The sequence below is a fragment of the Suncus etruscus genome, chromosome 11 (assembly GCF_024139225.1).
Source record: "Suncus etruscus isolate mSunEtr1 chromosome 11, mSunEtr1.pri.cur, whole genome shotgun sequence".
NCBI classification, from domain to species: Eukaryota; Metazoa; Chordata; class Mammalia; order Eulipotyphla; family Soricidae; genus Suncus; species Suncus etruscus.
Genome location: NC_064858.1, coordinates 16,197,064 through 16,221,860, shown reverse-complemented (window position 1 = coordinate 16,221,860; position 24,797 = coordinate 16,197,064). Strand labels below are relative to the sequence as shown.

Here is a 24,797-nt window from a genome sequence, read left to right as displayed (position 1 = left end):
CTCATTAAAGTTTAAAAAATGTTCACATGATTACCTGTATATAACCATTTGGCCAATTACATGCACATAGTCTTAATCGTCCCAAACTGGAAACAAGTTAATCAAATAGAATAATCAAAAGTGAAATAGAGAGGCCTGAGTGATAGCAGAGTGGGTAGGGTGTTTGTCTTACACTTGGCAAACCCAGGTTTAATCCCCGGCATCCCATATGATCCCCCAAGCCTGCCAGAAATGATCTCTGAGCATAGAGCCAGGAGTAACCCCTGGGCATCACCGGGTATGGTCCAAAAATGACCCCCCCCCAAAAAAAAAGAGTGAATTAGAAAAAATAAGTTTCATATATTATACAATGTAATTCTATACAGCAATAACAGGAACACTGCTTCATGAGCAACATGAATAAATCGCACAAAGTGAGTACCAAGTTATAGATTTACTCTTTTTTGAAACAGGGTGCTACGCTACACTCGCTGTTCTCAGTGATCACTTGGACAATATGAGAGTTAGAGACCAAAGTTGGGTCTGTGGCATGCATCTATCTCTCTGGTCCCTGAGGCATATTTTCTAAACTGGATGGCTGGTTATGTGGACTTCATCATTTTGATATTTCAATTTTTTTTTTTTTTTTGGTCTTTGAGTGACACCAGCTTACTCAGTGCTTACTCTTAGCCACACCCATTTGACCTAACTTCTGGTTATGTGCTTAGAAATCACCCCTGGCTTAGGAGGACCATATGGGATGCCAGGGGATCTGACCACGGTCCATCCTAGACTAGCACTTGCATGACTTTACCTCTAGCGCCACCTCTCCAGCCTCAATACTGACACTTAGTTTTATTTATTTTTGTGGTATAGGTACAAGTTACATGCTCTACCAAAGAACAATTCCAAGAATGAAAATAGCCTTTAATTTCAAAAACTCAAATAAAATTACCAGGGTAATTTAAAGTATTTTCATTTTCTACATAAATTATTCTTTTGAGTTTTGAGATGCTTAATATAGGACCAACACTGACGGGGCCAGAGAGATAGTACATGGATGACTCAAGTTTTGTCCCTGGTATCCCTGGTCCCACAAGCCCACCAAGAGTGATCCCTGAACCACAAATAAACCCAAGTGAGCTGCGTGTGCCCCCCCAAAAAAAGATATTTTTACTTCCAGACTGTTTTGAGCAAAAGTTATCATTTCTATTCTCCCTAATACCCAAACAGTAGAAAATAAGTATTATAAAAGAAATTTCTTTTCTTTTTTAAATTTTATATTTTAAATTTTTTTTTTGGGGGGGGCCACACCCGGCAGTGCTCAGGGGGGTTACTTGGCTGTCTGCTCAGAAATAGCTCCTGGCAGGCACGGGGGACCATAGGGGACACTGGGATTTGAACCAATCACCTTAGGTCCTGGATCGGCTGACTGCAAGGCAAATGCCGCTGTGCTATCTCTCCAGGCCCTTAAATTTTATTTTATTGAAACCATGTGATCTAGAAAGTCTTCATAGTTGAATCTCACGTATACACTGAATCAAGGCCATTCCCATCACTAGGTGTTGACCTCCCTCCTCAAATGATCCTAGAGTTCATCCTATACAAGATGTTTGTTTGTTTGTTTGTTTGTTTGTTTATTTCTAAAGCTAAGAACACCAAGGACTTAGAAACACCATTAAGGCAATGGAGAGTTAACCCATCAGGGGTTAACTGGGTCCAAATGAACACAGGCAGATTTTCTTGTGCTCCTTCTTATAATTCTAAACACAGAATCTAACAGATTCATCTCCAAATTACCTTTCTGCCTCTGAAAGGCAAGAAAACCATAGCTTTTCCTAGAGAATCAATCTCTTCTTCTTTTTTTTGGGAGGGAGTCACATCTGGCAATGCTCAGAGAACCATACATGGGACACTGAAGATAAAACCCAGCTAGGCTGGGTGCAAGAAAAATGCCTCACTTACTAGACTATCTCTCCAGTCCACAATTTATTTTCTTTTGGCGGGGAGGGGGATGAATGGGGTGTGGGAGTATATCAGCAATGTTCAGGGCTTACTCCTCTCTGTACCAAGGATCAGTTCTGATGAGGATTTGTAGATCATATGGGGTGCTGGGGACTGGATTAGCCATGTTCAAAGAAAGCATTCTACCTACTGTTCTCTCTCTCTATCCCTTAGAGTTGGTTAATCTGAGGTCATCCAAATCAGCAATTACCGGTAGTAAGTGAAGATCACATATCCAGGGGCCTGAGTGTTAGCACAGCAGATAGAGAACCTTTGCTTTGTACACAGCCAACCTAGATTCAATTCCGGGCACCCTATATGGTCCTCCAAGACCGCCAAGAATGATTTCTGAGTGCAAAGCCAGGAGTAATCTCTCAGCACTTCTGGGTGTGGCCCCAAAACAATGATCACGTACTCATATGAATAAAGAGAATCAGGAATTATAAAAAGGAGCAACAAAGAAATTTCTGAATATAGGGGTGAGAGCCATCGTACAGTGGATAGGGCGCTTGCCTGGCACATAACATACTTGCGTTTAATCCCCAAGTACAGTCAGGAATGAGCCTTGACTGCCAGGTGTGGCCCAAAAAGAAAAACAGAATTCTGAATACAGAAAGTCATGGATTATTTCTGTAGGAAAGTAACAAATTAAATAAAACTCTTATTTCAATGAGAAAATGCTCATTGGAATTAAAGCTCACCAACATGAACTTCAGTATATACTAGGAGTTTAAGAGACTAGAAATTTCTAAAATAGGAAAAATAAAACCCCACAAAGCAATGAGAGTCATAATACTCAACACCAAGTTGCAAGCTATAGTATAGTGGTTAGGGTGCTTAATCTGCACACAGCAAACATGGTTTCAATCCCTGGCCATCGTAGATGGTTCCCCAAGTCATACCATGAGTGATCTGAGCACAAAGTCAGGGGTAAGAACTAGGCACTGCTGGCTGTGACCCAAAAGCAACAGTATCAAAATATAAATTCACTCTGGCAATGGAAAACATATCACTCACCTGCGACCACATTCTGAATATTTACCAATATTTTTTAATATTAAGGCAGCTGTTAGTCGGATGTGTTTAGTTATTGGTCCCTCTTTTTCATCCTTAAAAACAAAAGAAAAATAAAGAATAAAGATCTACATCACACAATACTCACACCTTTACAAGTAAAGCTTTCAAGGATTTCTTACTGTAAAATCTCGAAAGACGAGGTTTCTTGACCCTCTCCTAAGAGCCATGAGAGCAGCGCTTGGGTGGTTCACAATGGCCTTCTGTGCTCTAGGAGTTGAGCTTGTGCCCCCCACGGCAGGCTGCCTAAATTGAGTAGAAAGAGAAGAGTTAAAGATATTGCAAATGGGGGCTGGAAAGGTGGCGCTAGAGGTAAGGTCTACCTGGCAAGCGCTAGCGTAGGACGGACCGCGGTTTGATCCCCCGGTGTCCCATATGGTCCCCCCAAGCCAGGGGCAATTTCTGAGCGCATTGCAAATGGCATGGATAATGATAACTTGCCAAATCCTAAGGTGCATACTTTTAATCTTTTGATACAGAATCAATGAAATATTTGTTCTAGGGTTAATATCACATTTTTGTGTTAGGCCAAGAAAAGGGTTTCTTAGTATCACGTTAAAGTTTTGAGCCTTTTGCTCTTTAATCTGTCAAATATATTTATCTAATTTTGGAGCCACATCAAAAAGTGTTCAGGATTCTAGACTCAGGGAACACTCCTGGTGGTGCACAGGAGACAATATACAGTGCCTGGGATCAAACTGGGATTGGCTATGTGCAAGGTAAGTGCCTCAGTTCTGGTACTATCTCTCTTGCTCCAACCAATCTATCACTTTTATTTGGAAGGTGGGGGAAACCTAGCAGCACTCAGGTTTTACTTTTAGCTCTGCACTCTGAAATTACTCCTGGCATGCTAAGAGGACCATATGGGATGCTGGGGATTAAATCCAGATCAGCTGTTTGCAAGATAAGCACCTAACAGCATTACTATGGCTAGTTTCATCTACCAGTTTTAAAGCACAATAGAGATAGCAGTGTAGCCCCTTTTAAAAGTCACTGTGACAATTAATATGTGGTCAAAATTAAGACAATATAGTGCAAAAAAAATAACTAAGTGGGTACCTACTGTACCATTTCTCCAGTCCTCCTAATTAATATTATTATCTAAGTACATCTGGTATATGGATAAGTCATCTGGATGGTAGTATGAAATTATGACAAATAATACATTTCAATTACATAATTAAAATATGATATTAAATAAATGTAAATAGAATATATAAGGTATTATATAATCCTACTTTTTTTTTTTTTTTTTTTTTTTTTTTTTTTAAATATTTTTTTTTTTTGGTTTTTGGGCCACACCCGGTGACGCTCAGGGGTTACTCCTGGCTATGCGCTCAGAAGTCGCTCCTGGCTTGGGGGACCATATGGGACGCCGGGGGATCGAACCGCGGTCCGTCTCCTAGGCTAGCGCAGGTAAGGCAGGCACCTTACCTCGAGCGCCACCGCCCGGCCCCATAATCCTACTTTTTATGATCAGTGAATAACTTCAACCTTTCTAATATAAATCTACTGACCTTTTTCCTGGGTCAGCTTCGTGGAAGGCAAAAATCCTACTGCTGTACTATCTCTCTGGACCCCCTACTTATTTCTAATACTAGACAGACAACTTTGAATATTTCAGAATTGCCCACCGCATTTCAGATTTTATACCTGTTCAGTAGGATATACCTGGCACTTTTTCACTTAGTCAATCTAATTTCGATTAGAAAACAAGGAAATGTAACAGCAACCTTTAATTATAAATGTTTACATCTACATCTAGGAAGTGCTATGAATTTTAGGCAAGCATGTTTAATTAATTGTAACTGATACTATCAATGATTTCTTCCTCCAAATTTCGGAAATAAAAACAGTAACTATATAGTAAATGTAATACATATGTTAGTGTAGCCTTCCCTAAAAAATTTTAGTTGTAAAAAGAAATCTCCTTGGGCCAGAGAGATAGCATGGAGGTAAGGCGTTTGCCTTTCATGCAGGAGGTCATCGGCTCAAATCCCTGCGTCCCATATGGTCCCCCGTGTCTGCCAGGAGCAATTTCTGAGCCTGGAGCCAGTAATAACCCCTGAGCACTGCCGGGTGTGACCCAAAAAAAAAAAAAAAAAAAAAAAAAAGAAATCTCCTTGACATTATTAATTACATATTTATTTTCACAAAGAATGAAGAATTAAATATATTTTCTAGTTTACAAAATAACTCAATAAATAACTGTCATCTCAAAATACAGGCAGAATGCAAATGTTGAAAGCCGAAAGGTATCTTACACACCACAATGTCCATCTAGCTGTTGTGAAATGAGACTCGAGGGTCCCGGGACATGGCTCAAAATGCTGGAATGCATGCTAAGTATGACGTAGCCCTGCATTTGATCACTGGTATTGCAATTTGTCCCAAGAATATGGTGGGAAAAACCCTCCTATCTCCTAGCAATTGATTGTGATAGAAAACAAAAGACAAAAATCAATTTATCAAAAAATAAAGAGAATTCATACAACATATAATTTATACAAAGTCACATAGTCAGTTAATGAGAAACAGGGCAGGTGTAAGTTATAGATACATGCTGCTTACTTGGTAGAAGATTTCTGATTTCCTGCTTGTCCTGGTTCATCTTGCTTTAATCCTGCAAGTAGGGCATCTTTTGAACAGTGCTTATCCTTTTTGATAGAGAAAATAAAAGAATACACATTAAGATTTTTAATGCATCCAAGTCAGTTACTCACCAAACAGAAAGAAGAAAGTGTACCTGCAAATGGGTAATAAAAGAAAACCTCTGTCGCTGAAAAGGTTCACAACCTTCCCAAAGACACTGCCCTGGATATACATCTTTTCCTCCATGCTCAGTTGCTGCGTGGTAGAAAACCTGTGAGGGTGTCTGAAACCACCTACAAAAGAAAACATTAAGAAATAAAGTCATAGTCTAAGTTGCTTATTAAAACAAAAAAAGTTTTGTTTTCCTAATTTGTTTCTTAATCTAGATTAAGGGGTTGGAGAGATAACACGGAGGTAGGGCATTTGCCGTGCATACAGAAGGACGGTGGTTCGAGTTCCGGCATCGTATACGGTCCCCCAAGCCTGCCAGGAGCGATTTCTGAGCATAGAGACAGGAGTAACCCCTGCGTGTTGCCGGATGTGACCCAAAAACCACAAAATAATAATAATAATAATACTCTAGATTAAGACACAGAATTAAGCATAATACTACAAGCAGAACTTAAGTTCATGTCAAAGAATATTTTGAAACTAGAAAATTTCTCTGCTTATATATCCAAATCTAAATATTGAACTTCATTGAACCAATTTTTAATAATTTAACTTTTTGTGTTTATGTTCAGGAGTTGCTCTGTACTCAGGAATCATTCCTGGCATTGCTTAGCAGGAAAACATGGGATGACAGACTTCAACCTCAGGTTGGCTGCCTGAAAACAAATGTTTTATCTGCTGTACTATGTATCTGGCTCCTGGTAATTAAACTTTAATGGCCATTCTGAATTTCCTACTTTTAATAAAAGTTGGCTAAGAATCTCTTTTTGTTTTGTTTTGTTTTTTTTTTTGGTTTTTGGGCCACACCCATTTGAAGCTCAGGGGTTACTCCTGGCTATGCGCTCAGAAATCACCCCTGGCTTGGGGGGACCATATGGGACACCGGGGGATCGAACCGAGGTCCATCCGCTTGCAAGGCAGACACCTAACCTGTAGCGCCACCTTCCCGGCCCCATAATCTCTTGAAAAATTTCAGACACAAAAGAGAAAAGAGCTGGAAGTTCCAGCTCACCTCAAGAAGCTCACCACAAAGAGTGATGAGTTTAGTTAGAGAAATAACTACATTTTGAACTGTCCTAATATTGAGAATGTATGAGGGAAATGGAAGAGCCTGTTTAGAGTACAGGCGGGGGTCGGGTGGGGAGGAGGGAGATTTGGGAATTGGTAATGGGAATGCTGCACTGGTGATGGGTGGTGTTCTTTACATGACTGAAACCCAAACACAATCATGTATGTAATCAAGGTGTTTAAATAAATAAAAAAAAAAGAACCTCTTGAAATTAAGGTTATTTTTGGTTTTTGTTTTTTACTTTTTTTGGTTTACAGGCCTCTATCAGCTGTACTTGGGGTTTACTTTTGGTTCTATGCTCAGGTACCACCCCTTACAAGCCTTGGGTACCATACAAATGTTGATCATGTGCAAGGCAAAGGCCCTATCAGCTGTCCGAACATTCAAACCTAAAATTATTTATGTAAAAATACTATATATTATCTTATAAAGAGCATATTCTACTGTATTCAATATTACTATGTTCAACATTTATATAAAAATAATCTAAATATTACACAAGACAATTCATATTACATAAAACTAGCATAATCAATTTAAAAGCTATAAAGTCTGGTCTATTAATTGAATTTACATTTTGTATGTTCATTCATATTTAAAAAGTAATGCTTTGTTCATCTACTGTCATACCCTATTCACTCACTTATCCTAAGAACTATGACAACAAATGTCAGAAAGTATCAAAGGGGACAAACCTAAAGTCAGATAGTATTAGTTATAACAAAAACTTTGAGGAAGTATTGAGTTCTATATAGAAGAAATGCACCTCTACCATATTCGCCTTTTTTTTACCCATGCACGCAACAAGCTTTCCTCTGTATTTACCTAAAATTTAAAGAGAAGGATTCTCTATTACTGCCTCCTGCTAAGATCTAATTATAAGGGGCCAGAGTGGTGGCACAAGCGGTAGGGCGTTTGCCTTGCTAAGCACTAACCTAAGACAGACCATAGATCCCCTGGCGTCCCATATGGTCCCCCAAGCCAGTAGCGATTTCTGAGCGCATAGCCAGGAGTAACCCCTGAGTGCCACCGGGTGTGGGCCAAAAACCAAAACCAAAACCAAAACAAACAAACAAAAAGAAAAAGATTCTAATGATCACAAGAAATCAAAACCACCTGTGTTTATTATTTTCTTTTGGGGGGGACCACATCCAGTGACGCTCGGGGGTTACTCCTGGCTATGCCCTCAGAAATCGGCGCTGGCTTGGGGGACCATACAGGACGCCAGGGATGGAACCTAGGTCCGTCCTTGATCAGCCGTGTGCAAGCATTAACGTGTGCCATTAACGATGTGCTATCACACCGGCCCCTCGTGTTTACTATTTTCGAAACAAAACCAAACCCCTATTAATTGTGGTTGGGGCCCCATCTCATTGAGGCAGATTTTTTTTTTTTTTTTGGCCACACACGGTGACACTCAGGGTTACTTCTGACTATACGCTCAGAAATCACTCCTGGATTGGGGGACCATATGGGACGCCAGGGGATGGAACCGCAGTCCATCCTAGGTTAGAGGTGCAAGGTAAACGCCTACTGCCTGCACCCCCACTCTGGCCCGTGAAAGCAGATCTTATTTCTGGCTTATGCTCAAGCATCATATTGGTGGTTCCTAGACAACATGTAGTTCTGGTGACCCATACTGCTGTACTTTCTCTCTGTTCCCTTGACTTCTTTCCCTTCTAAATATCATTAACAGATAACGTTCAAGTATATTTTTGATACTAGTATTTTGGGGAGGGAGGTTTGGGCCACACTCAGTAGCACACAGGGGTCACTCCTGGCTCTCGCTCAGAAATCGCTCCTGGCAGGCTCAGGGGGACCATTTGTGATGCTGGGGATCAAATCCGGGTTTGTCCGGGTTGGTCGCATGCAAGGTAAATATCCTGCAGCTGTGCTCAAGCCTCATCTTGATACTAGTATTAATACGATGGTTGTGTATTTTATTTTCCAGCACTCATTCCTACTAATTTTGGTAATATGTTTGTCTATTTTTTTAGTCTCAAATCGTCACATATTTTACATAACAAAATATAAAATAGATGCATATCAAGTTAACCATATCGGTTAACCATTCTTTTAAAATGTGTGTCCTACAACAGGCTTAAGACTTGCATGTGGCTGACTCCACTTAAATCCCCATTACTACATGCCCTGAGTATAGACCCTTCTGCCCAAGCCAACTTTAGGTATAATCCCTGGAGTTGGTCCAAGTCTTCAGGTAAACCCTGTCACACTAGGACCCAAGCATAACCTCATCATCAGGACCAACATTAAACTGCTAGTCTGCTTTGGCAAGTATTACACAGAAGGGCCTCAGGGCCTCCTGAGCACCACTCTGGAAGGACCCTATTTCCTAAATGAAACACAATTTGTGCCCTACATTTACACCTGTACTGAAGAATTGAACAATTTAAGCATCGAATGCAATATTTATAAGACTTAAACATAAGCTTAAAGATAAAATTAAACACAGCTAAAAGATGAAATAAAAATGACTGGTAATGTATGTACCTGAATTTTCAATGAGAGAAATCTAAAGCATGTCAATGGATCTGGAAAATGGGATAATGAATCTGAGACTCAGAATTAGCAATTGTACTCCTATTCTTAGTACAACTGTATGTAGCATCATGTACTTCTTTATGTTTACTACTTATTATGTACTTCGCACATTCACATACATAAACTTTTATTTTTCTTTTGGGGAGGTTCATGCCCAGCAGCATTTGGAGGTTTCTCTTGACAGCATTCAGAAATTATTCTGGGCACGCTCAGGAACCATTTGGGATGCAAGAACTGAACCCAGGTTGGCCCCATGCAAGGCATACAAACATCCTACCCACTATGCTATAGCTCTGGTCCCACAAACTTTTATTTCTATGACAGCTCTTGATTTTCTTAGAGGGGAAGACATTAGGGCCACACCCAGCGGTGTTAAGGAAAAGCTTGGAGAGTTATAGGAATTAGCCATGTGCAAGAAAAACACCTTAATCCCTGTACTCTCTTCTCCAGTCTGACTATGATGGTTCTTTGAAGCAGAAAAATTGATCACCACTTTACCATAGAGAACAATGTTTCAAAAATTTGTTTTCAAAAATTATGTTTTCTAGAACTACTTACTAGGCAAAGGTTGACTAAAAACTCAGTATTTTTCCCTACTGTCCTTAACACATGACTGATTAATTGGATTAGGTATGAATTTATCACTACATAAAAACTCAGGAATATTTAAATTATATTTAACTCCTGGCTCCAGAATAATTTCTGATGTGGACTGGGGACAATAATGGTACGCCAGGATGACTGAATCTAGGACTGCCACATGCAAGGTATGCATCCTATCTGCTATATATCTCTGACTCCTTGGGTACATTTAATTTTTCTCTTTTGTTCTTGTTTTTGGGTCAAACCTGGCAATGTTCAGGAATTACCCCTGGTTCTACACTTAGGGTTCAACTCCTGGCAGGGCTCATGGAGTGGCAGGATGCAAGAGAGTGTACCTGGGTGGGTCATATGCAAGGAACCCTACCCACTGTTCAGGCCCCAGACATATTTTAATTCTTATTAATAGTATCTCTCATAATACCTATGGTAAATAAAATTTTTCCTTTATATATGCTGAGATCTGAAATCATACTAGTTTAAGAAACAACTTATAACTCTGTGGTTTCAAAGGAAACGACAAATTTATAAACTAAGTTAGAATCTCACACAGTATGAAATTCCTTTTAAAAAAGGAAAAAAAATAGGGCCGGAGAGATAGCACAGCGGTGTTTGCCTTGCAAGCAGCGGATCCAGGACTTAAGGTGGTTGGTTCCAATCCTATAAGATCCCCTGTGCCTGCCAGGAGCTATTTCTGAGCAGATAGCCAGGAGAACCCCAGAGCACCGCTGGGTGTGGCCCAAAAACAAAAAAAAGAAAAAAAGAAAGGAAGGAAGGGAGGGAGGGAGGGAGGGAGGGAGGGAGGGAGGGAGGGAGGAAAGGAAGGAAGGAAGGAAGGAAGGAAGGAAGGAAGGAAGGAAGGAAGGAAGGAAGGAAGGAAGGAAGGAAGGAAGGAAGGAAGGAAGGAAGGAAGGAAGGAAGGAAGGAAGGAAGGAAGGAAGGAAGGAAGGAAAAAAAAGAGAAAGAAAGAAAGAAAGAAAGAAAGAAAGAAAGAAAGAAAGAAAGAAAGAAAGAAAGAAAGAAAGAAAGAAAGAAAGAAAGAAAGAAAGAAAGAAAGAAAGAAAAGGAAAAAATAGCCTATGCTTAATCTATTGAGGTTTGTTTTATTTTGGGGCTATACCTGGAGGTGTTCAGGGATTGTTCCTGGCTCTGCACTCAGATATCACTCCTGGCAGGCAAGGGGAACCATATGGAATGCAGGAGATCAAACCTGGTTGACTGCATGCAAGGTAAATGCTCTACCTGCTGTGAATCTACTCTAACCCCATCTACTAAAGTCTTTTTTTTTTTTTTTTTTTTTTGGTTTTTGGTTTTTGGTTTTGGGGTCACACCCGGCGGTGCTCAGGGGTTACTCCTGGCTGTCTGCTCAGAAATAGCTCCTGGCAGGCACAAGGGACCATATGGGACACCGGGATTCAAACCAACCACCTTTGGTCCTGGATCGGCTGCTTGCAAGGCAAACGCCGCTGTGCTATCTCTCCGGGCCCCATCTACTAAAGTCTTGATCCCAGTATTTATGCTTGGTTTTGTTTTGGGGCCATAGCACACAATGCTTAGGTTTACTGCTGGCTTTGCACTCGAGAATCACACCTGGAGGAGCTATGAGGACCTTATTTGATAACAGTAGTTGAACCTGGTTTGGCTGCATATAAGGTAAGCAAACACCTTCCTTATTTTTTGTTTTATCTCTTAGGTCTAGAAAAGTTCTTTTGTGGGTGCAGGAGGGAATCATCCATCGTACTCTCAGCACAATGCTTGGGAGATCCAGTAGTGGTGGAGATAGATTTTGGCCCTCTAAATGTACAAAGCATGTGCCCCAATTTGAATCATCTCCCTCTGCTTTGCTCAAAATATTTTCAATAAAAATCAGTAAGACTTCAAATAGAATATGACAAATGTTTAACAATATAACTTGTTTTTGTTTGTTTGTTGAGGAGGGGCTACACCTGGCAGTGCTTAGGGCTTGCTCTGTGTTCCTGAAAGGCTAAGGGAATCATATGCCCTGCTCACTATATTATCTCATGGTATGCCTCAAAAGTATGTAACTTTGTCTTCTAACATCATCTAGATATATTCTTTTAGAGTCTATTATTTAAAGGGGGGGGGAGACCTAAGATAAACTAAGATAAATGCCTTCAACTAATTTTAATCTCTTAATAGTCTAGAAAAATAAGTATTTCCTTATGCAGCCAGCCGTTAAACCCAAGAAACATGCACATCTTAAATTAATGCTTAATTAAATTAATAAAAAAATATTACATGAGGAACCAGAAAAAAAAAAAAGAGTTTAGCGAGTAAGGCTCTTGCCTTGCACACTGCCAAATGGAGTTTGATCCCTAGTAGCTCATATGAACCCCAAGACAGGAGTAACCACTGAACACTGCTGGCTATGACCCAAAATCAAATTAAATTAAAACAACCAAAATGAACAAACAAAAATATTACATGAGATATTTCTCAGATTAACGAAGTCTAAACCAGCTGATGACTTACATATAATAATTCTAGCAAAATACAGAGCTGGAGTTCTTATACAAAACCTTTTACAAGTACTAATGTGATAAAAGTTTCAGATAGAAAAACATCAATTCTCTGGTTTTATGGCTATTATATAAAAATTCAGAGAAAAGATACAGAAAACTAATTCTAATTTTATTCCCTTATTGCTTTCTATTCCAAGTTGTCTGTTAATCTAATTAATAATTAATTTCAAACTGGCAACTTAATTAGAATTACGTATTCACCAGCAGAAATACATTATCACGAAAAACATATTTCCATTCAGGTAATCTTTTCTACCAAATATTTTCAAATCATCAACATGAATGTTTTATATATCAACTATGGTCTTCAGATATATCCTTAACAAGATGTATAGAAATGCTAGTTGGTTTTTTTACACATTTTTTAAACTATGTTACTTCTAAAATTTTAATAAAAAAATAAATAAAAAATTTAATAGAAATTAAAATTTTAGTATCAATTCCAGCTATTTCTAGAAGAAATCTAAGTATCCTTATTCTTTCTTGAGAATACAAATCTGATTTATCTATAAACTCTTATTCATGTGTGGTGCAGGAGATCAAGCATGGGTAGGCTGAATACAAAGAAAGCACCCTACCCACTGTCTTATATCTCCAGTTCCAGAAGGAAAATAGTTTTATCTAGACAAGTACAAGAGACCAGAAATACATATGTAGGTTGAGATGTGGACCTTCTCCAAAAGTACCAAAACCTTCCTTAGTCTTAAGTGATCAAATAAAAGTTTATTCAAAATATAGGCCAAGAAGGTGGATCAGAGACTAGAGCACATGTTTTGCACACAGGAGTTCTTGGCACTAAATGGTCCAGAGCACCAGTCGATGTGGTCCAAACAATTAGAAAAATAATAGAATTATGAACTTGATTTCAGCATTTTGATAAGCAGAATAGAATATATAATAGTAACTACTCAAAATATCTGATAAGATGATTCTCTCACAGGATTTTTTTTTTTTTTTTTGGTTTTTGGGTCACACCCAGCAGCGCTCAGGGGTTATTCCTGGCTCAACACTCAGAAATAGCTCCTGGCAAAATAAAAATTAATAATGAAAAAAAAAAAAAAAAGAAATCGCTCCTGGCAGGCACGGGGACCATATGGGATGCTGGGATTCGAATCACCGTCCTTCTACCTGCAAGGCAAATGCCCTACCTCCAAGCTTTATCTCCGGCCCCTCTCTCACAAGATTTTTAAATAATTAATGAAGTTCAGTTTTTTAATTAGATGTAATTAATAGTAAATATGTATTGTAAATTTCACTAAACTTAAGCTAAAGAAAGAAGACAAAACAAATAAGAAGTAAGATAAATAAGTTAATAATACAACTATAAGTAAATACTTTAAATATTAAGAGTACAAATATACTACGTCCTTTTAATCTGCCATTAGCACATGATCCCAGAGTTGCAGTTGGTATTAAGTGTGAGCCATGGTGGTACATGCAATCATCAATGTTGTTAAGCAATAAAGCAATTTTCCAGCCATTTATATCCATTTCTAATTTGGGGCTGCAGAAGTAGTGCTGCTTCACTTAAATGTAACTGGCCTAGGTACTATCATATGACCCGTAAGCCAGCCATAGTGATTCCTGACTGCAGTACCAGGAGTAAGCCCATAGTACAGGCTGCTCAACAGGTAGAAATGAATTGGTTGGAAGAACTATCATTCTACTCCATCAAGTAAATAATATCTTATCTGAAGTGCCATTGGATCTATACACACTATTCAGTACAAAACATCTTTTTTTGTTGTTTGTTTTGTTTTGTTTTTGGGTCACACCCGGCAGCACCAGGTGTTACTCCTGGCTCTACGCTCAGAAATCGCTCCTGGCAGGCTCAGGGACCATATGGGATGCTGGGATTCGAATCACCATCCTTCTGCATGCAAGGCAAATGCCCTACCTCCGTGCTAACTCTCCGGCCCCACAAAACATTTTTTAATAAAACTATTTTTATTTTATTTTAATAAAACTATTTTTAATATTAGATGTGGGAGGTGGTTTAAAAATTGATTTAAATAAAATCAATGCTAGTGGGAGCCCTAAGTCTGATTATAGGCACCTAGAATCAGGTATACGGTTCCTGATTAGCCCCTGAATCCAGGTGTCCCCTTCCCAACCGAACAGAAAGTAATTTCAAAAAAATATTTCATGAAATTACAGGTGACTAAAATTTAGATGTAAAAGAATTCCAGACAAAGAACATTCATTTGTATCTAAACATATTCATTTGTAAAGTGCCATTTACTTTTTACAAGACTGCCACAGACACATGAAGTTATGCCCAGGTTTTCTCACAGGATCCGCATGTTGACTGGATGGACTGAAAGGAGGCTGAGAACTGTTAGGCTGGTTTTGCACTTGCACAGCTGGTGAAGGTGTCATAGGAGTGTTCTGTGAAAGACATAAGAGCATAATTTTTGAGATATAAGAAACATTCATTTTATATCACAGGCTTTTATAAGTGAATACATTCAAGATATGCACCTCTAACAGCTGAAATTTCATTTGTACTTTTAATCTAAAGGATTAAATTTTCCTCTGAAATAATTTCACAAAAATACTTAGGAAATATTAATTCATTACTTAACATAAACCAGAGCAAGATCACAATGTTGTTATAGAAATACATTACTTAGAATTAAGATTTCTAAGGCATGTAAATCCTAGTAAACATAGATTTAACTAGAAATGAATGGACTATAAATGTACTTTATATATATTTATATATGTTCTTCACAAAAAAATAAAACATTTCAGTTTATTGTGTCAAAGATGGAGTCCATGTATGAGAAAATATGCAGGTATGTACCTACCAATATAATCTCTAGCCCCTTGAAAATTATCCCTCTGTAAAAACTTTGTATTTTTAGATTTGTTCTGACGACATATCTAGGGCATAAGATTTGCTGTTCAGGGTTTACTCTAGACTTAAGCTCAGGAAAATATATGCAATACTGAGGTCTGTCAACTGCACTTAAGAGAAGCAACTGGTAATTTGTACTATCTCTCCAACCATATAATGCAGAAAGTTTTTGTTAAACATTATTTTTCACTCTTGGCTTACCATATCATAAACCATAAATTTAGCTACAAATATTAGTTAATATAGCAAATTTATTTTTTATAACATACTCCTGTATTTTTTTGGTTGTGGGGCCACACTAAGCAATGCCAAGGAGTTACCTACCTGGCTTTGCACTCAAGAATTAATCCTGGCTATTCGAAAGGGACCAGATGGATGCTGGAGAGTGAATCCAGGTTAGTCACTTGCAAGGCAAACACATTACTCACTGTACTATCATTCTGGCACCCATATTACTATTTAGTTAGTATTTTTCCAAGGGTAACTATGGTTAAAAATTCTAGGTTACATTGAAAATACCTTCTGATATGATAGTAGAGATTTAAGATCATCCTAAGCTCTTAATTTCTTAATAAACAATTAAATTCATAAAGAACCTTAGAATAACTAAAATTTAAACTTTTCAATAGTATTAAAAAACTATAGTCTATTCTCAAAATAAATTATTAGGTAGTAATAAAAGTTCAATTTCTTTTGAAAGTCACTTATGAGGAAATGGAGGAAGTCACTTAAGAGGCAATGCAGAGACAGTACAGCATACAAGGTGCTTGCATTTGATACTAGTCACCCTTGAGAGACAGGGGTGATGTTTGACTAAATATATAGCCCCGAGTTCTACCAGGAGTGATTCCTGAGTGACAAGCTAGGTGTGGTCCAAAAACAAAAAGATGCAAAAAATGATTAAATAGGGGCTGGAGAGATAGCACAGTGGTGTTTGCCTTGCAAGCAGCCGATCCAGGACCCAAGGTGGTTGGTTCAAATCCCGGCGTCCCATATGGTCCCCCATGCCTGCCAGGAGCGATTTCTGAGCAGATAGCTCAGAAACCCTGAACACCGCCGGGTGTGGCCCAAAAACCAAAACCAAAACAAAACAAAACAAAAAAAAGATTAAATAAAATGAAATTAAGGTAAGCATAATGATGAATAGAGTAAAATACCATAAGAATTTAACTAAAGAAGTATGAAAGTGGGACCGAAGAGATAGCATGGAGATAAAGCATTTGCCTTTCATGCAGAAGGTCATTGGTTCAAATCCTGGCATCCCATATGGTCCCCTGAGCCTGCCAGGAGCGATTTCTGAGCATAGAGCCAGGAGTAACCCGTGAGCGCTGCTGGGTGTGACCCCCCCCCAAAAAAAAAGAAGTATGAAAGTATATTCCTTTTTAAAAAAGGTAAAGAGATACTTCCAAATGCTTGTAAGGAACAAGAGTTATAGTTACATGTTTATATGTGGTACCTAAGTAATTTTTTTAGCACTATAAACTTAAAAGTTTAATAGCAAATATTGGGGAAATACGTTTTTTACTCAAAATATTTTTAAAATGATTATGATTTAAAAAATGTTAACAATAGTATTAAAATTTCTGGTTTTGACCTATGTACCAACTCAAGAAGGGAGTTCAGGGACTGGGAAGATAGTACTAGTGTTGGATTCCTAGCAATACACAGTATCCAGAGCATCACTGGTACAGCCCCAGAGGTTCCTGATGTAATTCCTAGTACTGCAGAACCCACATAGCTCCAAATCTCTAAGTCTCTGCATTGAACAGCTGGTCTGGTTAGTGGAGAACTGTTGGGAGGGGCTCCCAGAGGGGCTCCCAGCTTCCTAAGCAACACTTGCACTGTGTTTCCCTTCTCCCCCACAAAAACAGAAGTCAGAGTCCGGCATCTTAAATCCAAACATAGTATACAGAAACATAAAATACATATGTTAATAAAATTCATGAGGAAATTAAACATTTCTCATATATTTGGATCTCCCACGCGGTGCTGTGTGTGCAATGGGTTTCAGTGCTTAGGCTCAGAGCTACCCTAGGTGATGCCAGGAAGCTACCAGATTGCTCCTCTTCAGACAGGGAGGGCCATGACACCAGAGAATGAACTGGACCTTGGCCTAACAACAGAACAAGGGAGTAGATATTTGAAGAAACAGCATTCTAATATGTTGCAAGTTCAACAGCAAACGATCTTTCTAGAAGTAGGTACAATTTTTATTTACATAAACTCCAGCCTAATACTAATACTTGACCCACAGTTATATGTTGTTTTAATATATCTTTTCTGTTAAAATATTGTTTGGAGACCCTCTTGGCTCTGTACTCAACAATTATTTCAAGAAGTGTGCAGGGAATCATATGGGAGGCTGAGAATCAAACTCAGAGAGGCCACATGGCTTGCATGCAGCCAACCTGGTAAAAGAATTTTTTTTAAAGATTTTTGGAAGGAGAAGGAAGATATTAAAGCTGATCTGAAGCAAAACCAGCTATATTCCTAGCCATGCTCAGAGACCAAATGTGGTACCAAAAGGGATTAAACCAAGTGAGCCACATGCCAAGGCAAAGTGCCTTATCTGCCATACTATCTTCTCAGGCTCCTTTGGCATTTCTGTTATTAATTTCTTTTCTGCAATGAAATTAGTACAATTAATGGGGAAGTAACAAAAGAGAAAAAAACTATTAGCAATGATTACCTGTCAACCATTTTGTTTTGGGGCCACTTCTCACTATGTGCTCAGAAATCGCTCCTTGCTTGGGGGACCATATGGAATGCCAGAGGATCGAGCTGTGGTCCATCCTACGCTAGCGTGAGCAAAGCAGAGATGCCTTACCGCTTGTGCCACCACGCTGGACCCTGTTAACCATTTTCAATGGAACATCTCCTATAGTCTTTCTAGCTAGCCTTCTCCTTGTTCATTTTAAATGTCTGACATCTGAGAGCCCTCTTAAAAATCCTTAGACCCCTTACTATGTGGAAATAACAAGACTCGCCTGAAAAAAAAAATTTAAATCCTCATCTTAATCTATCCCTGTTTATACCAATTCAAATAGTAAATAAAATACAATTAAACCAATAAAATGATCTAAAATAAGATTTTTAGGACTAGAAAAATAGCTGAAGTGTCTGGAGCATATGCTTTGCATGCATAAGGCCCTGAGTTCAATTCCTAGGGTACATGGTATACCCTATGAACAGCCAGGGTGATCATAGTAGCCCCAGACACAAGCATCAAACTGTTAGGCCTACAAGCCTGACAAAATATCTCCAGTAGTGATCTCTGGTTACCAAATCTTGCCCCCATCCCCTCAAACCTGCAGATTTAGATATATATAATTTTTTTAATATGGGCAACAAATAAAATGTTTCAGTAGAATTAAAAATGCACAACTGGCAACTTATGATGCTATTTAACAGATTTTTTTTTACAGACATTATAAGTACTTCACCCCAAATAAAAGGAAAAATACCTGCCTGTACTGAGTGTTAACTTTGTAGAAGGCACTTCTAAGAGTGCTATATATAAAAATTCTTAGTTTAATTCTTATTTTCGTAAACACCATGTTTTGCTTTCCTTGTTAAGTTTTAAACGTCTCTATGTCAACCAAATACCAGTTTTAGAAATCAAGAAGGCAGTGACTATATTTTAAATAAACTACAATCTGTGGGGAATACATGGAAGTTTAGAATGCATTTTCTTTCCAGATTAGAAATAAAATGTATTAGTGGTTTTAATTAGACACATATATTCAATGTATTAATTATTTAGGACACTATACTATTAATGTACTAAAATGATCACTTAATGACACATTCTGTAATGTCAGAGTCAAATGATTACAAGAATTCTACAAGAAACCTTTTAGAAAAACAGAAAGACAGAATAAGGACATTTATTTGTTTCAAATACACAACCAAATTTCACTCCTGGCACTAACTCTTATTAATTTGTGATGTTGGGTGAGTTATACATCATCTTCATGCCGCATCTCTGAAACAGTATTAACATATATTCTTCCTTCCTCTTTGGAAGAGAGGAATATCCCAAACAACAGGTGCTCAGGAAGTTTTGGAGTTCCACCAGCAATGTCAATCAGCACAAAAGACCGAGGACATGCTGCTGCTCAGGTCCTATAGTGCCGGGTATGTCAGATATGTGCCCCAGTTACTTAACTCTCTCCCAGCCCAATTTTTAATGATTTTTGTACTGTGTGTGTTGATTAAATTAGAAGATTAAATTAAAGAGACAAAAAGTTTTGATAAAACAATTCCACAGTGGGCCGGAGAGGTAGCATGGAGGTAAGGCATTTGCCTTGCATGCAGAAGGATGGTGGTTCAAATCCTGACATCCCATATGGTTCCCAAGCCTGCGAGGAGCAATTTCTGAGCATAAATCCAGGAGTAACCCCTGAGCACTGCCGGTGTGACCCCAAAACCAAAAAAAAGAAAAAAAAAAAAACCCAATTCCACAGTAATGAATTTTTCTTCTAGCTTGGCTTGATACATTACAACTATTAAGCATTTTCAATCTAAGAAGAAAACAGTGAAGCACATAATAAAGATAAAATGGGAAATGAAAAATAGAAAACAATTTATCACAAGCTTATTAATACTATACACTGTACTGAATTTTTAATGTAATTATTAAAAATTTCAACTTCTTTTTACCAAAACATAGTATTACTGCCATGAACATCCGCTGAAGCGCTTCAACATTTAAGTAATGTGAAACAGATCCAAAATATACTAAAAAACACAAATAAAAATCTCATTTTGCTCTTACATCAATACTTTCTAGGCTTTGTTCAATCACAACAAAAAATGCATTTGAGGATCAACTGTTCTGAAGCAAGTGACTGTATTTATCTACCATATTTCTCCACACACTCAGATTTTATGCAATGTTCCAAATGGGGTTATATTTAATGTTATCACCATAAGCTGAGATAAAAAAAAACACACTAGATAATCACTCAATAGGGTTAGCAATGGCCACACAAAAGGTTCAGACTACACCGTCATTATTTAGACAGGAAAAGTAATCCAGAGAATTGTAAGACAACTTCAATGAGGCTTTAGTTTCAAAAGAGACAAACACACTTATCCTTCAAATCCTTATAACCTTACTGAACCCCCAAAACACAATATATAATCATAGATTAGAAATCACTATTCTTTACTAGGATATGTTAAATATGAAACAGCAGATATTAAGAAACCACAGAAACTGACAGTAAAAAGTACAGAAGAAATACATAATTATGAGTATTAGCACAGATAAAACAAAACTACATGTACTCATACTTAAAGAAATAAAGGCAACTAATTCAAGATATAGATGTAAGAGGAACACATTTGATTAAGTTCTTAAAGAGGCCTATACTTGTTACAAAAGTATGTTGAAAATAACTGCTAAAACACACTAATGTCGAAATCAAATATAAACTTTCCTACTTGTATTAATTTCAGCAGTTACCTGTACTCCCCTAACTCTAAGAAGGCTAAGTTACATCTTACATATTTAGAATTCCCTACGTGTTAGCTTATAAATATTATTTGAGGTCTACAGATTTATAATTTGGATCTGTAAAAAAAGGTTTTTTGTTTTTGTCTTCGTTTTTTTTGGGCCACACCCGGTGATGCTCAGGGGTTACTTCTGGCTATGCGCCTAGAAATCACTCCTGGCTTGGGGGACCGTATGGGATGTCCGGGAATAGAACCGTGGTCCGTCCTAGGCTGGAGCATGCAAGGCAGATAGATAGATGCCTTATGCCCTGCACCATCGCTCCGGCCCCTAAAAATGTTTTTTGTTTTTTTTTAAATTATGTCCTATGGATAACAATGAAATTTTGTATTACAAAAACACAAAATGAACACCATAGCTTGAGTACACTAATGTATGAATTAACTTTTCAAGGTGAGAAATGAGAGAACAATGCATTTCCACCTAACAATCACAGTGATGATACATAAGAATTTCTTAGGAGAAAAGCAATAGTAAAAAGACTTACCTGTGGGAGCACATTTTGTATATACGTTGGTGGATGTTGCTGCTTCTGTTGAACGGCACTTTCTATTGCTACTTTAGCTACAGTGCTTGGATCTGCTCCCGCTGGCACGGCAACCATCGTTGCACTGCAGCCAGCGTTGTTGGGGTCACTGATTGTAACAATTCGAACTCCTACTTTATTTGGAATTCCTGCAACTGTTTCCCTATCATTATCCTCTGCTGGTCTCTTTATACTTTTGCATTCTGCTGTGCCATTTGTAGACCGATCAGATGACAGGGCAGGAGAATGGGACACTCTGGATCCTGAGCGAGGAGGAACTGCTATGATTTGATGCCCCTGTATAACAGAGGACGTAGAATGTGGTGAGACAACTACACTTGGGCGTTGCTGAGGCACATCTGAATTCAAACTTGAAGCAAGAGGTCCATTAGGCAAATCAGTGCCACTCAATTGCTGTGGTACCGTGCTTGAAGCTTCCTGTAAACTGCTCACAGATGAGGAGCCACCCAAAGTTAATACAGGTCCATTAGAAATTCTTTCTAGTTGATCACCTTTGGCAGTATCTTGCTGAGTTGCATCTAATGTCCCTTGTGGTTCCACGGGAGATATCTCGCCATTGCCAACATGATTGGAGGTTTTGTGATTTGGAATGTTTTTGCTTAAATGAGAACCATCTCCTTTATCAAAATCACATATTCCGTTGACTAGAGGTTTTTTCAAATCATTTTTGATATCCTGCATGTCCACTTGCTCTGAATTCTGTTTTCCAGATGCTCCATTCTCACCTAACTCTAACAATGGCCCATTACTGAACAGTGAGCACTGATTCGCCTCACTTTGAATTTTCCCTGAGTTTGAAGGAGGTAGACTTGAGTCACTGTATTTTCTCCCATTTAAAAGACTTCCCACCTGTATTTCATTTTCCTTTGTATCCCCATTGCTGGTGCTCATGGCTCCTCGTCGGCATGACGGGTTCTCCATGACTTCAATTTTACGTTCATGCACATGTAAACCTGTTGCTTCTTTTGCTTCCTCCTCCTTTTGGCAAATTATTTTATCACCTTTGAATGGGGGAGTAGCAGTAGTACAAGATGATTGTCCAGCTGGAGATGCTTGAGGGGCCGGAAGTGTTTGCACCTGAAGCCCAACTCCTGCCTGTGTTCCACTCATGTTAATTCCTGCTGGAGCAATGAGCTGAGTTGTATTTCCCTGACTCACAGTTGCAGTTGCAAAACTTGTATTTGGCACAACTGTTATGGTTACCTGGTTGCCAGAAGTCCCTTGGAATATGGTTGCTGGGCTATTTGAGATCAGTGGGCCTGGCAATATTTGTAAGTTCGAGATGGGCACAGTTTGTACTCCCCCTGTGGATGGCATTGCACTTTGGACCAACTGAACATTTTGTTGCCCAACCAATAGCTGCTGAGCTGGAGTTTGCCCCTGAACTCCAAAACCTGCTGCTTGGTTATTAGCCACCTGGTAGACCACTTGAGGGCTAGGAGCTCTTGCATTGTTAGGTGGAGGAATTTGTGGAGCTGGGAGAATAAGCTTACCACCCGGAGTTGAAGGGCCACGCTTTGGAAGAAGCAACTGTTTTATTAGACTTGACTCACCAGAAGCCGGCTGAGCAACTCCTGTATTTGTTTGCTGTGGTTGTACTTGTTGCATCTGTACTTGTGGCTGCTGAACTTGTACCTGTACCTGTTGCGGTTGGGATGCTGGTGAATGCTGCTGCTGCTGTTGCTGCTGCTGTTGCCTTTTCACAGAGAGCATTTGACTGACAGTAGGAGGTGGTCCTTGTGACTGGGAGGTGGAAGATGATGGCATGGCAGTAGGGAGTTGGTTATTTGTAGCTGGGACAGGTGACGGTGAGGACGATGGAGTTATGCTTGGTTGTCCAGTTAGCTGAACTGTCTGACCAGTTGGAAGAGCTGCTGGATTAGCAAGAACAATTTGGTGAATGGCTGGTGTGTAAGTTTGACCTTGTTGGGCTGGTTGGCTTACAATTACTACACTCTGTTGAGTTGGCTGTTGTGGTTGTGGGATAGGCTGTTGTACCACTGTTGATGAAACTTGTTGAGAAGGGAGAGGTTTGGGTGCAATGTTCTGAAACCCAACCCTTGAAGGTTGTGGACTTGGGACACCAGCAATGGTAACCATTTGTCCTGCAGCTACCTGAAAGTTCTGTACTGAAGTTGCTGAGACAATATTGGATGCAGAAGTTGTAACATACTGTGGAGGTGCTATGATAACAGTGTCTTGGGGCTGGCTCCCAGTTGATGTTTGTTGAGATGAAGTTTGCACAGGTTGCGGTGATGTGGTGATTAACTGCTGACCCTGTGAAACTGTCGAAGTACATGCAGGTATGTTCTGTACTCTGCCAAATATATGACTCTGTGGGACAGCTTGTTGAATCACTGTAACAGGAGTGCCAGAAGGTATCTGTCCTGGTACCACTGTATGTAATGGTGACTGCTGTGGAATTACAGATGGATGGTGAAGCAATGTCTGGGAATTTACAACCGTAACAGGTTGTGGCCCTGTACTATGATTCTGAACAAGAGAAGTCTGTGAGGCAATACTAACAGGAACTGCAGTCTGGGGTACAGAATTCTGGATTACTGTAGCTTTAACAACTTCACAAGGAATTGGAGTTTTGTTCTGGATGACAGTCATTGGAGCATTTTGCTGCTGGTGGGTATGAAGTGAAGGATTTGGTGGAATTCTTGAAACAGTCTGTGCCACAGTATGAACACCTTGTATTGGAAAAGACATCTGTGTTGCAGTCATAGCTGAAGACTGGTTGGTAACAGGAGTTCTCTGAAAATGGTTTCCTACAGTTTGTGCTCCATGAGGAATACCTGAAAATATAGAGGTAGGAGGAAATAAAAATTTATAGTAAAATGACAGACAAGGTGGATGGGAAATTTTACTTAATATAAAAGTTTTTTTATTAAGTTTAACAACTTGACATCATATCAGAATCATTAAATGAGAGAACACATAAGAAAATACTACTGCAAAGTGTTGTTAGTAAATAAATTCTATTAAAAAGCAATAAAAAACTAGTACCTGCAGGTGAAGGACTCGAAGAAATATCAGGAACAGCATCAACACGAACGACAGAAGTAGAAACTGGTTGTTGCTGATAATACATCTGAATAGGAAGTGGTATGGCCCTCCGTTTTACTCCTACTACATGAATATGCGCCTGCCCGTTATTACTAGAATCCTCCACTTTCTTCACTGTATGATTGGGAAAGACTGTTCTGTAAAACACACACATACTCAATTTTATAACTAGTACAGCAGAAAATAAAAATCACTGGCTTCATTCC

At 38.9% G+C, this 24,797-nt stretch overlaps 1 protein-coding gene across 1 annotated transcript in view; it reads right to left on the bottom strand.

Moving 5' to 3' along the window:
• The window catches only part of ARID2 (AT-rich interaction domain 2), a 136,395-nt gene that overhangs the window by 3,250 nt on the left and 108,348 nt on the right, over nucleotides 1-24,797 (bottom strand). Inside the window, exons 14-20 of the mRNA XM_049783759.1 lie at nucleotides 24,532-24,728; nucleotides 21,460-24,320; nucleotides 14,837-14,982; nucleotides 5,804-5,942; nucleotides 5,629-5,714; nucleotides 3,180-3,303; nucleotides 3,001-3,092 (exon numbers count right to left, since the gene is read on the bottom strand). Of these exons, the coding sequence (XP_049639716.1) occupies nucleotides 3,001-3,092; nucleotides 3,180-3,303; nucleotides 5,629-5,714; nucleotides 5,804-5,942; nucleotides 14,837-14,982; nucleotides 21,460-24,320; nucleotides 24,532-24,728 (3,645 nt within the window). The remainder of the gene's footprint in view (nucleotides 1-3,000; nucleotides 3,093-3,179; nucleotides 3,304-5,628; nucleotides 5,715-5,803; nucleotides 5,943-14,836; nucleotides 14,983-21,459; nucleotides 24,321-24,531; nucleotides 24,729-24,797) is intronic.